Below are 15,651 nucleotides of genomic sequence, written 5' to 3' on the forward strand. Positions count from 1 at the left end.
TTAAAAGCAAATGTTCTCTTAGTGGTGGTGTCTGGTCTGATTACTATTCCAATTCCATCCATAGGTTTGTTCCTCCCACTTGTGATTGTGAACAACTGAGTGGTATTTTTTTCTTCTAAATCTAGGACAAAAGACTTTTCTTTTTTTGTGAACTCAAAGCATTTAAAGTATCTACTTTTTACCTCTAGGGGGAAGTAGTGGGAATGTATTGACTAATTTATCCTTCATTTGAATCACATTCAGTACTATTATTTGCATTTCTGAGTTTGTGCATACTCATCTGCTCAGTCGTGTCCAGCTCTTTGCAACCCCATGGACTGTATAGCCTGCTGGGCTTCTTTGTCCATGGGATTTTTCAGGCAAGAATACTGGAGTGGGTTGCCATTTCCTCCTCCAGGGGATCCTCCTGACCAAAAGATTGAACCTGCATCTCCTTTATTGGCAGGCAGATCCTTTACCACTGAGCCACATGGCAAGCCCTCCCATCCCTGAGGTCATATTAATCCCAGAGTCTACATGATTGATTTATTGCATAGCACTTTTAGCTTAAAAATTTTTAATGTTTATTTATTATTATTATTATTACAAATACCTGAAATAATCATTCAAAGGATTATGACTACTTCAAATATTTTCTTTCCATATTTCAACACTGAGTATACTTCAGCATTTTAGTGTATGTTCTGCTGAAGCAAACACTACTTAAGCATTTTAAATTTCTGCACCTACTAAAGAAAGACAGCCGCTTTGAGGTGAAACATGGCATGCCACATCTTTTGTATTTTTATTTACGTGAATGGTATTTTTAGATGGGAAATGATCTAACCACTAACCGGAGAGGATATGAATTTCAAAGCTGAATTCTCATTAAGTACATTCCTGTTGATAAACATAATCATCAAAATGGAGATGATTAAAATATTAGACTAGTGGTTCAACTCTTTACATATGTCATTACTGAATACAAACAACTCTAAAACAGCTACTATTTGTTCTATCTTCTCTTCGCCACTAGACATATTCTTGTCTATTCCTATAGATAGGAATTCTGTCATTTGTGTGTGTGTGTATGTGTGTTTGTGTCTGTCTGTCTGTGTGCACATGTCTATTATGTCACTTGACATAAAAAAAGACCCAGATAATGTTTGGTGAATAAGAGTAAAAAAAGGCATTATACTGTTAGTTGTCTCAGATCCTGAATGGGGCTATGGGAAGAATAAGACAGACTTGACTTTTCAAGATCTCATAAAAGCTAGGTTTTAGAATAGATTATATAATACAAACATGTTTTAGAAAAGAATATAAAACTCATATTGAATGCTTTGACAACATTTTCTCCTTTGTTTTCTCCTTCTTGAGAAGCAGACCCTTTCTAAGTAGCTCCCATTTCTGAACCTCATCTCAACTAAAATTTTTTTAAAAGGTTTAAAACTAAAGGTACTATGATACACATTCCATGGGATTAACATGACCCCAGGGAACCACAGTATTACGTATAGTACTAAATATATGTGTTGGGCCAAGGAACATGTAAAATGTTTATATTGATTGCTATATTCATTATAGAAACCCAGATCAAAAGCTTGATAAAATACAATCCTAACATTTAAATGAAACATTAATTCAGAATTTATATATTTATAGAATGAATATAATCAGATATCCAGATTTTTTTAGATTGAATTTTTCTTTTTTTTCTGCTGAGCCATGTGGTATGCAGCATCTTAATTTTTAGTTCCCCGACCAAGGATCGGTCAAATTTGTGCCCTCTGCAGTGGAATCTTTGAGTCTTAAACATTCAACCACCATGGAAGTCCCAATTAAATTCTTGATCATGGATATCACTTTTAGTATCAGTAATGAAAGATGATAAATATTAAGGGTCCTTTATAAATATGAATAAATTTAATATAAAATTATAAAATAAAGTGGATAAATGAAGGACTAATTTGAGCAAGTTAAATATAGTTGCATAGCTTGATACATAGGAGAGACATAATATACAGCATTCCTTGAGAGAATGAATGTATACATATTTCTTTTTATCCAAATAAAGTCCTTAATTTTCCTTTCCACTTTGTATAGAGAAAAACATACAATGCATAGTGCCAAATCATTTATTCACTTGTTTGTTGTCAGGAAAAAAGGAAGTGGAAGTGGTGGTAATAGTCTTTTGACATAAGTCCGAAACTCAGGTTCATTTAAATCACTTCCAGAATTTGTTTTGCATAAGACATGATTTCCCTACCTAGACTGGGTAAACAGTTGAAATAACTCAAAACCAAAACAGATTTTTGTAAGGCAACAACGGTAACCTCCCGACACAACACATTTTCTGTGTCACTCGTCAACTCGAATCTGTCACTTATTCCACTTCCAGGGATTTGCCAGTTCCCTCAGAGGCAGATGTTTCCTGTCACCTCCCGTGTCTGTGTACCTGTTTATACGCAGCTCTGTGACATGGCCAACGTCCTGCTTACTTAGGCTAATAGTGTTACTTTCACAGTGGGTTTGCTGAATTCTTATTGTAACAGATAACAAATATGTGCTTAATATTTCCACAGGGAATAACATTTTGTTTTTCTTATCTCGGTGTGAAACAAAAGAGGCTCTATAATTTACTGTATCTGTGTGTCCTTAAAAAATAAAATAAAAAATGTATCTGTGATTATACTTCAGTGTTAACAGAAGATCCAGTTTTAAAATCTCATTTTAAAACCTCAAGACATTAGCTATACTTATTACAATTCTACTCCAAATTATATTGGGCCTTTTAAATGTCACTATTTCTAATTTTGTCCCAAAGTTTACTGCTAAATTTTCCCTATCAGGCCAATATATACTGCTGTGGAATATGCTACGCTGAGCATTTAGACGTTTAAAGATCACAAATTAAATGCCAAACACAATTATGATGACATAGGACAAAACATTTCTTTCTTTGTCAGTTTGTCTTTGTCTTTTAAAGTTGCACTTGGAAAAAAAAAATAAAGTTCTACTTGGTTTGTGAGCTGAATATGACTTTTTTTTCATGTCTAAACAGTGACTAGCACTTAGAGGTCTTTGAATATCTATTAAGTAAAAATGGAAATGATGCTAGACTTCATGAAGTCATTAGCTAGATAGCAGCTTTTGAAGAGCCACAGATGATAACCAGACTATATTACACTGGAGCTCCAGTGATCTCATGGGTGTACTGTCTCCCTCTCTTTCTGTCCCCACCTCCCACCTCTCCGTCAACACGGGCTATTTACTGGTCACTGTTACCTGCATTGTCAATAAGGAAGTAAAATTACCTCAGCACTCGTGCCATCCCTGTCAATATTAAAACACTGGGATAAGTTACCCTGCAATCAGTTTAAACTTTTGTGTAAATGAACTTAAAGCTGAATCAAATCATGATTTGATCTCTGGACTCCAATAACTAACTTTCAAGTGAAAAGAACTGACATTTTGGCTAACCTAATTAGGATATAGATAATTAGATTCTTTTAACTTCTGCTAGACAATAGTGTACTTTTACTGCTAAATTTTAAAGATTATACTCTTTTAACTGATGTAATATTTTACCCTAAAATGGCTGCATTTCAGAATACATTCTTATTCCTATACTGTAGGTCGGTTTATTCTCATGCACATTGCTTTGTCTGTTTTTGTAAATGATGATAGAATAACCCAATGCTTTAAAATACAACTAGTATGTAGTATCTGTCTATGTGTGTATACACATATATATTATTTCCTATACCTTTTATTTTTAGCTTTGAAATGAAAAAATTCTTTGCCCTGTAAATAGCTATCATTTCATCATCTTACAAATGTGGAATTTGTAACAATCTGGAATAAACTCTTGAACACTTGAAATATAGGAGAAATTCCTGGCAAGCATGAGGTATACTTTATAAGTTACACTCAAGTTATCATCAAATTTGTTTATGACTTTTTTTATAGATCAATAAACTGTAGCCATGATACTACTCTGTACCCAGCGTTAACAGAAAAATAGAGTCAGCATGTTCAACAACTACTAAGTATATGTTTGGTCTGAGTAACCAGATAAGCAATTCATTGTCAAATCTGTCTCACCAAAAAAAAAAACCTCAGTAAAAAGTACCTATTGCTGTATGTCGTGCATCTTCAGAGTAACTCAGAATCATTAAAAATTTAAATTTTAAACACACAAATTCCAAGGATATTCTGACATTCAAATAATGCCTCTAATGTTCGGGAACATCCATTTAAAAAAAATCACTATGCACAAAAATTATTTGGATTTCTACTTCTGGTCAAGATATAGTAACAGATCTGATTCACTCTTCCTCCTAAAACAAGCCACTAAGCAGCCTAGATACATGTAACAATGGTTTTGAAGAAATTATGAATGGGGGCATTGAGTTGAGTTTTCAGAAGGGTTTTCACATAGCAGTAGGGAATAATTAGCCTTAGACTAAGTTCTAAGTTATACCTAACACATCTTCAAAGATTTGAAGATGGAAAAGGATCAAACTGTTTATAAGTAATTTAACTATGTTCCCAAACTAAGATCAAGAATTTTTATAGGAATACAAAAATATCCAGAACCCCAAAAGATTAAGTTTCAAGTGTCTGGAATTTAATCAAAGTTTGCCATAAATGTAAAAAAATCAGGAATATATAATCAATAATGAACAGAAATGATTAAAGTTGATCAAGATCTGACACAGATGTTAGAATTAGCAGACAAGGACTTTAGAACTCTATAAACATTTATTAGAACTGTATTGTGTGTGTTTAGTATGTTACCTATGTGGGAGAAGTAAAAGAAATTCTGATCAAGCTTTTCAAGATGAAAGCTATAATGTCTGAGATGAAAATACCCTGGGTGGGACAAAGACAAATCTGATGATGCATAAGAAAAGATGATAAACTTGAAGACATAACAGTAGAAACTAACTGAAATTAACAAGCTAATTCTAAAACTCATATGCAGCTACACATTTTAAAAATATATTTGACTAAGAATAGTCAATACAGTCTTGAGAGAGAAAAATAAAGTTAGGGAGTTACCACTATCTGATTTCAAAACTCACTCAGTAGTTACAGTGATTAAGAGAGTGTGGTTTTGGTGTAAAGAGAAATCAATTGAATAAAATAGAATCCAGAAATCACATATGGACAATTGATTTTGCCAAAGTTTCAAAGGCTGTTTAGTGGTAAAAAAATATTTTGTTCAACGAGTGATGCTGGAATAATTAGGTATTCATATGCAAAAAAGGGCTTCCTTGGTGACTCAGATGGTAAAGAATCTGCCTGCAGTGCAGGAGACCTGGGTTCAATCCCTGGCTTGGGAAGAACGCCTGGAGATTGGACTAACTATCCACTCCAATACTGTTGCCTGAAGAATTACTTTGACAGAGGAGCATGGTGGGCTACAGTTCATGGGGTCACAAAGAGTCAGATATGAGTGAGCGACTAGCACAACAAACAACAAGAAATTTTTAAAAAGGCTCAGCTCATAAATGACACCACCTTACAGAAAAATTAGCTTAAAATGGGTCTTTGACCTAAATATAAAACATAAAACTTGCAGAAGAAAAATTAGGAGAAAATATTTGTAATGAAGACTTGGCAAAAATATCTTAGATGCTACACCAAAAGCATGATCAAAGAAACAGAAAAAAAAATCTTGATAAACTGTACTTCATCAAAATTTAAAACTTTTGCCTAAAAAGTAGTTAGGAGGATGAAAGACAAATTAAAGATTGGGAGGAAATATATGCAAGGAATAGTTACATGAAGGACTTATTTTTTTTATACATAAAAATTATTCAATCTCAACAATAAGAAAACAACCTAGCTAAAAATATGGGGAAGGTAGTTTTGAATATCCACTTTACAAAAGAATCCATACAGATAGAAAATAAGAACATGGAAAGATGCTCAGCTTAACTAATTGTTAAGAAAATGCAAAATAAGACAGAAACGAAATACTACTTAGTAGAATGGTCAACTGGCTTCCCAAGTAGCTCAGATAGTACAGAATCTGCCTGCAATGCAGGAGTCCTGATTTGATCCGTGGATCAGAAAGATCCCTTGAAGAAGAGAATGGCAACCCCCTCCAGTATTCTTGCCTGGAGAGTTCCATGGACAGAGGAGCCTAGCAGGCTTCAGTCTGTGGGTTGCAAAGAGTCTAACATGACTGAGCAACTAACACACACAGAGAATGGTCAATAAGACTGACCATACCAAAGTTGGTGAAGATGTAAAGGATATAATTCTCACTGACATGAATTGAATTTTGATTTGTCTTTCCATGACTTTCATCTTTCAATTTATGTTTTTTCTTGTAATCAAATATTGTTCTTCTCTCTTTTTTCTTCAAGACATGAATGCCCCATTCTCTATGCCCCTAGCCCAAACAGCCTTTAATATTAACGAAAATTTAAAGTCGGCCTCTAATACCAGATGCCTTCCAAATATCCTGATACCCTATTGTGCTATAGAAATCCTGAAGAATGATTAAGTGTAGGTAGACATGAAGTGTTGAGTTCAAAATTTGAGATCAATCAATACAGAATAAAACTTCAAGTGTAATTAGGGGTGAAATAGGAATATTTGGAAATACCAGTTGTGTATCTTTTTTTTTTGTATTAAACTGAAAATAAAGTCCTTCCCTGAGATTTCATAAGATAATTGCATAGTTAACCTCATCCTGAATATGTTTTCTACCTGAGCTAATTTCCTCATGAAAGTGAACATGAAAGTACTCAGTCCTATCTGACTCTTTGTGACCCCATCTACAGTCCATGGAATTCTCCAGGCCAGGATACTGGAGTGGGTAACCTTTCCCTTCTCCAAGGGATCTTCCCGGCCCAGGAATCAAACCCAGGTCTCCCACATTGCAGGTGGATTCTTTACCAGCTGAACACAAGGGAAGCCCAAGAATACTGGAGTGGGTATCTATCCCTTCTCTAGCAAATCTTCCCAACCCAGGGATAGAACTGGGGTCTCCTGCATTGCAGGCAGATTCTTTACCAACTGAGCTATAAGGGAAGCCCTCAGTTTCCTCATATATAATATCTAAAAAGTTACTTTGACCCTAACTTAGGAAACAATTTCAAGTTCCAATAGCTTTCTCTTTTCTAGTGACAATGCCAGTGTACCATGTGAATAGCCAGTACCAATTTTACCTCTGTGGTACAATATGCCTACTTTAAACTAAATAACAATAACAGTGATCATAATAATAATAAAGCAGCTTTGCTTATTGTCACTTAGTACCTGAGCTTCTTCTTGTTGCTTTTTAATCTGTTCAAGCATCTGCTGAAATTCAGCTTCTTTCTGTTCAGCCTCTTCCAGCGTTGCCTGATTCTGTTCTTCATAGGCCATGGCCACCACAGCCAGGATCAAATTCACCAGATAAAATGAGCCCAAGAAAATCACCAGCACAAAAAATATCATGTATGTTTTTCCAGCAGCACGTAATGTCTAGGGGGAAGAAAAAGATCAATCTCAACAATATTTTATAAAATGTCCCCAAATAAAGATCTGCTTACTAACATTAGATAGTCAGAAGACGGATGCTTATTAGCATTCAATGTATTTGACCAAGATTATTTTTTATTTTAAAATGCACACACAAACACACGTAAAATTATTTGAGAGTTGATTGTAGTTTCATTTGATGTAAGCATACACATTTTAAATTTGTACATATTGGATATACATTTGAGGACTACTAAAATGCTTTTTCTTAGAGTCTATAATGCAGGGAAATATTACAAGTAAGAACACTTTTAATTCCTTTCAGTGGAGTTACTACTCAGTCCACACTGTCTTTCCACATTATCTATAGATAACATCTTTCTTGCCTCCTAGTGCCAATTAACCTTAAGTTGAATTTGAAATTTTTATATAATTGAATTTTAAAATCTTTTTACATGTTCTTGTTACATCCACAACTATATTATAAGCTCAAGTCATGAACATTCTCTGCATCCTCCATAGACCCTAGCAGAATGCTTCTCAACAAAGAATCTCAAAATACGTGTACTGACTGAATGAACAGTTGGGATCCTAGGCACACTCACTTTAAGATGGACCCTTCTCAGTATTTTAGAGTATTATAGACAAATGCCTATACTTGTGATTTCATATATGCTCATAAATTTAAATTCTATGCATGTTATTTTGAACCTTACTGCTGTGCTCTGGATGTGAGTGTCCTACCAAATCATGTGTTAAAATCCTAATGCACAATGTGATGGTATTAGGAGGTATGGCCTCTGAGAGGTGCTTAGGTCATGAGAGTGGGACCCTCATGAATGGGATTAGTGCCTAATAGAAAGAGCCTCCAGAGAGATCCCTACTCCCTTCCTCCAGGTGATGACACAGCAAAAAGGTGTCAGCTTATGAGCCAGGAAGAGGGCTCTTGCCAGAATGCACTCATGCTGGTATATTGATCTTGGACTCCTCAGCCTCCATAACTGTGAGAAATATATTTCTGTTACGGCATTTTGTTATTGCAACCCAAAAGGACAAAGACATTTACCAGTTGATAAAGGTTCTCCCAGTAGTCTTGAGTCATGAGTCGAAATAGAGACAAGAAAGCCCAGCTAAAAGTGTCAAAGCTTGTGTAGCCATAGTTGGGGTTTCGACCAGCCTTCACACAGATGTATCCTTCTGGACATTGGCTGCAAGAGAGAGGAATGGAGCTGGGTTCAGCAGAGCAGTTATAGCTATTTGAATCCATATTGATTTATAGGAATGGTCAAAACCCAGAGTTGCTGTCTGTGATGAATTTTCTTGCTTTCATATCCAGAACGCTTTAGGTAATTGCTCACAGTGAAACTGCTATCAGATAAAATTTATCAGGAAAACCAATAGAAAACTTAGGTGCACTGGAGTCCTATTTATAGACGTTTACCATGGCAGAGCAGAAATCACACATTTTTGCCTCTGACACCTCTCTTTTCAAAGTGGCAGCAATCAATGATTAAAAATGAAAACCCAGAAAACAGCCAAAAGATAGGGAACTGCTTAATGAGTTACTTCATTAGCCACTTTGAATAATTTTAGATGTGCAGAAAAATTACAGAGTACAGAAACTTCCCATATGTCCTATGCCTGGTTTCTGGTATTACTAACATCTTACGTTGGTATGTTTTAATCAATATTGATACATTATTATTAACCAAAGTCCATCATTCATTCTTATTTTCTCAGTTTTTCCTTAATATCCTTTTTACATTCCATGATCCCACCCAGGAGGCCACATTTCATTTAGTCAACATGTCGCTCTAAGGCTCCTCTTGGCTGTGACAGCTTATCAGATTTGCCCTTGTTTTTGATTACCTTGACATTTTTGAGAAATACTGGTCAGGTATTTTGAAGAATTTCCTTCAGTTGGGATTTGTCTGATGTTTTTCTCATGATAGATATTGAGGTTATGGATTTTGGGGGAGGAAGACCACAGGTGTAAATTATCATTATCCTTATATCATATCAAGAGTACATGCTATCAATATAACATCACTGTTGATAACTTTCATCACCTGACTTGAGATAGTGTTTGTCCGGTTTCTCCATTGTAAATTTACTCTTTTTTTCCTTCTTTTTCTATCCTGTTCTCTTTAAAATAGTCATTATGTGTTGCCTACACATACAGAGCAGGGAGTTGTGATCTACCTTCTTAAGAGTAGAGTTATGTGCAGAAATTTATTTGGAATTCTACATGAGATTTATCTATTATCATTTATTTATCTATTATTCAATCTGTTTTGTGAGTATATACTCATGGATATTCATTTTATACTTTGAATTATAATGCAATTATATGTATAATATCATCGTATAGTTTTGCTTGCATTGTTCCACTTTTGGCCGTTGGGAGATTTTCAGGTGACTCCTGTATCTCTTTGCCATAACCCATGGTGGTATGTATTTTGTTTTTGTTTGTTTTTCCACACTTTCTTACATTCTGGCACCATGACATGGTCCAGGCTCATCTTTTATATTTCCTGCCCCAGTCCTAGAATCAATCATTTCTCCAAGGAGCCTTTGCTCTTTTATTGAAGATGGCATTAGAAATCATGGTAAATGTGTGTCTGTGCTTGTGTATACACATTTTTCTCCTCGCCCTGCCAACTGAGGGCCCAGAAGCAATGACATTGTCTTGGCAATAAACATGGCACCCAGATCTTGGTTTCTAATACTATACAAATAGCCACCTCTGCCTAGGTTAAGCTAAACATGAGGTCATAGCCATTTCTCCAACTTTATTTCATTATTACTGGATCATTCCAGACTCCTCCCTTTTCTTATCTGTAACCCCTTACTCCGAAAGTGAGAAACCTGAGTTCTGTCATCTACTATCTATATACTTAATTATTCAGTGCCAGTGTACATGCATAATTGTTTCTGGATTGTTAATCCATACTGTGATGGGAAACAGCTTTATCAAGAAGAGTATAGTTCTTGATAAAGAATATAGTTCCTTTTGCCTTTAGTTTTATAGGCTCCATTCATTTCCAAAGTTACTTAGATTAGTACCTATTCCCTTCCTTCAGTTTATTATTTAAATGTATTTAGATACTTTGTCACATTCTGTGTTTCAACTTGAGATCTCTCGTCCTCACACGATTAAAAAAAATTTTGCATATAGTATTAAGTCTTTGTGCTGTAAAGTTTTGGAAATTTGACAAATACTTAATATTTACCATTTCAGAATCATACAGAATAATTTCACCACCCTAAAAAATCCCCTATACATCACCCAGTCAAGCCCCTACCCTGAACCCATAGAAAACATTAATCTTTTTATCATCTCTATTATGTATCTTTTCCAGAATATCATGCAATTGGAATTATATAGAATGTAGCTTTTTCAGATTGCCTTTTTTTTTTTTTACTTATTAAGATTCATTTAAGGTTCATCAATATTTTTATGGCTTGATAGCTTATTTCTTTTTATTACTCAATGATATTTCATTGTATGAATATGCCACAGTTTGTTTATCTCTTCAGCTTTTCAGCTCTTTAGGGACAACTTGATTGCTTCTGGTTTCTTGTGATTGTGAATATAGATGGTATAAATAGATATTTACATCAGGCTTTTGTGTGGATATAAATTTTCAAATTAGTTAGCTAAATAATTAGTGGAGTAATTACTGAGTTATATGGTAAGACTGTGTTTATTTTGTAAGAAACTGCCAAATTGTCTTTTAAGTGACTGTACTCTTTTGCATTCTAGCCAGCAGTGAATGAATGAGAATTCCTGTTGTTTTGCATCTTCACCAGCAGTTGATATTGTCAGATTTGTTGTTGTTGTTGTAATTTTAGTCATTCTAATGGATATATAATAGTAACTCATTATTGCTTTACCTTTCAACTCCCTAATGACAAGTGATGTTGAGCATCCTTATATATCCATATTAGCCATCTGTGTTATATTCTTTTGTAGGTGTCTGTTCAGTTTGCCCATTTTAAAATTGGGTTATTTTTTTTTATTTTAAGGGTGCTTTGTGTATTGGGGTACACATCATTTATCAGATTTGTATTTTGCAAATATTTCCCTACTCTGTGTCTTGTCTTTTCACTTCCTTTACAGTGTCTTTGCAGAGCAGAAGCTTTTAAATCCAACTTATAAATTATTTCTTTCAGGTATTTGCTGTGGGGGTTATATTTCAAAGCTCATCACAAAATCTGAAGTCATGTAGCTTTTATTCTATGTCTTCTTAAAGAATTTTTATAGTTTTCTGTGTTTTACATTTAGGTTTATGATTGGTTTTTGTGTATGGTATAAAGCTATATCTAAGTTCATTCCACATGAGTCTCCAATTCTTTTAGCATTCTTTCTTGAAAGCACTTCCCTGTCTGTATTGAATTGCATTTTCTTTGTCAAAAATTAGTTGACTACGTTTTTGTAGTCTGTTTTTTTGAATCTCTGTTCTCTTTCATTGATCTATATCTAGTATTTCCCAATAACATATTGTCTTCATTACTATAGCCTTATAGGGAGTCTTAAAATGGAGTAGATTTCTTTAGAATTTTATTTGATGTTTAACAATAGAGTGACCATCAATTTTACCGTGTAAATTACCTGACCTATACAGACACTCAATAAAGGGAAGTGATTACTATGGTTTAATAGAGATAAAGTATACATTAACCAACCTTATCCAAAATTTTATCTAGGCTTTTACATTAACTATAATAATAAAAACAATAGCTAATGTGCAATAAATGTTTATGATGGACCAGGTGTTAGTCCAAGTGCTTTATATGTATTAAGTAACTGATCTCCATAACAACCTGAAGGGAGAGATGATATTACTCTTCAGTTTAGAAATAAATAGACTTAAATACAGAGAGTTTCACTCTTTTCCAAGGTCAAGAGTTTGTAAATGGTGGAGTTAGGATTTGAACCCAGATATATATATATAAACCCAGGTACATATGAACAGTTGGAGAAGGGAATGTCTACCCACTCTAGTATTCTTGCCTGGAAAATCCCATGAACAGAGGAGCCTGGCAAGTTACAGTCCATTGGTCACAAAGGATCGGACACGACTGAAGCAACTTAGCACACACACTCATGTATATGAACTATGGAACTTATGCTCCTGTTCTCCACCCTCTCCTACCAAAGTTTGGGAAAACTATCATGGAAAAAAAGTTCCCCCAAATTCTATCTCTGTTACTGGTATATGGTTTTAATAATCCTCTTAGATCTTTATGACCACACCAGTTTCTCATCTTCTGCTGCTGCTGCTGCTAAGTCACTTCAGTCGTGTCCAACTCTGTGCGACCCCATAGACGGCAGCCCACCATATTGCTCCATCCCTGGGATTCTCCAGGAAAGAACACTGGAGTGGGTTGCCATTTCCTTCTCCAGTCTTCTGGGATGACTCAAAATATGTTCTCTGTAAGTTTTGTGATCTAAGAGTCACTATTGCTATCCCTTGGCTTTAAAAAATTTCACTCTATATCCTGAGTTATGGACTTCAGTAAAGAATCCACCTGCAATGTGGGAAACCTTGGTTTGATCCTTCAATTGGGAAGATCCCCTGGAGGAGGGCATGGCCACCCACTCCAGTATTCATGCCTGGAGAATCCCCATGGACAGAGGAGCCTGGTGGGCTACAGTCCATGGGGTCACAAAGAGTCAGACCCGACCAAGCGACTAAGCACAGTACAGCACCCTGACATAATTAATTTGCAGTACTCTTGGCAAAATATGTGAAGTATGAGAGACTAGCAGGATGACTAAGACATTACAGCATCTCTTATTGTGTACTGTGACAGAAAAGAACTATAAAATATGCAGATGCAGACCAGAACATGCCTTTGACATACATCTGTCACGTGGATCTCTTGTATACAGGGTTTCATCCAATTTCAAGAGTATCTGAGTTTCTCAAAGCATTTTCCAACTGGGTTTGCACCCTGATGACCATGTTACAGCCTGGATCTTTTCCAACAAGGGCAAAACCTGTCCCATCAACACATCCTAACATCAGTCAAAATGTGCCTATCTTGTTTTTCCTTCCCTGTAATTCTTAACTGTCTCTGATGGGTTTACAGATAAGACAGACACTGGACCTTCATTCTTGAAGGAAAAATTCATGTACATCTTATCTGCGGAATTCTGGATAAAAGGTCTTCACCCAAAGGGATGATTTTAATGACTGTGAGTTTAGAATAAATACCAATCCCAAAAGATGGAGAAAGTACTTCCTAGGTAGGCAGCACCACTCTTTATTATACACATGCAAGGCTACCCATGTATATTTTCTTCCTATTTGCTTTTGCTTTTTCCCGAAGTGTTCTACATCTTAAAAGAAAATTTCCTTACCCTGCATCTGATCCATTTCCACACAGTAAAGGGTCATTTTGTCCATCCAGAACATAAAAGTGACCTGTTAATATAAAGAATAAACTATTTCATATCAATCCTGTTGACATTAGGGAAAAATAGAATTTGTTTATCTGTTATTTCCAAAGTGGTCACCAAAAAAGTAATTTACAAAGATGGCTTCAAGCCCACAGCCTCAACTATTTATAGCTGAAAACTCATTCAGCAACACTAAGATTAACAATGGAGCAATATTTCTTACTGTCATCGTCAATGTAATCCTTCCAGTTAAATGTGCTCATTGTTACATTAACAAATGTCCCATTTGAATTCATTGTGCCATTAAAGAAAGAGGTGGTGTTGGTTTCAAAAGCAGAATCGCTTGGGGGCCATTGTAAGCATTTATTCCGCAGGTTGCCCATGAACAGCTGCAGACCAATTAGAGCAAACACGCTCAGACAGAACACAGTCAAGATCATGACGTCAGAAAGCTTCTTCACAGACTGGATCAGGGCCCCCACGATGGTCTTTAAACCTGTGGAGAGAGAATGAGGTCAGCTGAGGAAGGGTGTCACAAGCCATAGAGTCTTCTTAAGAGTCATATACATTCTCTTTCCCCACAAACAGTTGCCTCTCTGTTTAGACACCAAAGCTTTATGGGCAGCCAGATGGTTTGGGAAATGGATGAAGAGCAGATTTTATTTATGAGCACTGTGCTTTTTGGAGGTTTAAAATGAAGGGATAAATATCTAGGCAGGAAGTTTTTGTTTTTTTTTAAATGTGTAGTTTTATGTGCTGCTATGAACATGTAAAGACAAGTTTTCAGTTATTTTTCACTTCACATTTTGCAGTTTTTCACTTCACATTTTGTGTTTCAGGAGGCTGTTTCTCTCCAACCATTTTTTAATACTAGCTTTCCAAGTTTCAGTGGTTTAGAGGAGAAAAGAATTTTAAGATAATTAACATCCCATGCCATTCAGTAATAATCTTTTCTCCTTTATAAGAGGAGATCCACTTTCAAATATATCTGTGGTAAACAGTAAAATCTAAATCAGTTAGTAAAGCCATGATAGCAAAACTTTTATAGGATGTAAAAAAGAAAGCATTACATCATAAATGCACAAAAAAGTGGGTGAGAAAGAGAGCAAAACTAGTATTTTGTATGGACACCTCATGCAATTCTCTGTTAAACTCAAAGGCTGACTTTATAAATAACCATGTAATTTCATTTGGCATTCTTGAAGATAAAAAAAAAACAAACATGATAAGCAAGAAGGCTAATATTACATGTGTACTTTCAACCTCAGTATTATTACAGTGTATTTAAAGTCAGCCTCGGTGTTTAACCTAGCTCTCACCTGGAATGACTGAAATTGTTTTCAGCGCTCGGAGAACTCTGAAGGTTCTCAACGCTGACACATTGCCCAGGTCCACAAACTCTGTCACATATCTGTAATGGGGGATTCACACACAAACACAATAACAGAAAAGTTGGAGATAGAAGGGGCCTACCATCTTACACCAGTTTCTTCTTACCTGGAATTACAGAAATAGTTTTCAGAGCTCTCAAGACTCTGAAAGTTCGAAGAGCTGAAACATTGCCTAGGTTTACAAATTCTGTTACATACCTGTAGAATTAAATCAGAGTTACTGATAGTTTTGGCAAAGTTTATACTAAATAAAGAATGAAAAGTGGGTTGGTTTGGCATATAGAGCCCCTTGAATTTTACAGAAATGCTAGACTTCAGGGTGTCCTGTGCTAAAAGCTGCCATTAAGGAATAAAATTGTGTTGCTTTATTTCAGTACAGTTTTCACT

General features: G+C 35.4%; 1 protein-coding gene across 12 annotated transcripts in view; it reads right to left on the reverse strand.

Annotated features, from left to right (window-relative positions):
- Nucleotides 1-15,651, reverse strand: part of LOC136163454 (sodium channel protein type 3 subunit alpha) — an 83,437-nt gene that overhangs the window by 55,450 nt on the left and 12,336 nt on the right. For 6 of the 12 annotated variants that reach the window (XM_065927884.1, XM_065927878.1, XM_065927874.1 and 3 more), the window contains exons 5-9: nucleotides 15,193-15,284; nucleotides 14,097-14,369; nucleotides 13,835-13,898; nucleotides 8,531-8,672; nucleotides 7,261-7,467 (exon numbers count right to left, since the gene is read on the reverse strand). In XM_065927884.1, coding sequence (XP_065783956.1) covers nucleotides 7,261-7,467; nucleotides 8,531-8,672; nucleotides 13,835-13,898; nucleotides 14,097-14,369; nucleotides 15,193-15,284 — 778 coding nt within the window. Of the gene's footprint in view, nucleotides 1-7,253; nucleotides 7,468-8,530; nucleotides 8,673-13,834; nucleotides 13,899-14,096; nucleotides 14,370-15,192; nucleotides 15,285-15,370; nucleotides 15,463-15,651 lie in introns of all 12 variants that reach the window. The other 6 variants (XM_065927880.1, XM_065927882.1, XM_065927876.1 and 3 more) reach the window with 3 other exon arrangements.

This window comes from Muntiacus reevesi, chromosome 3, assembly GCF_963930625.1.
Source record: "Muntiacus reevesi chromosome 3, mMunRee1.1, whole genome shotgun sequence".
NCBI lineage: Eukaryota > Metazoa > Chordata > Mammalia > Artiodactyla > Cervidae > Muntiacus > Muntiacus reevesi.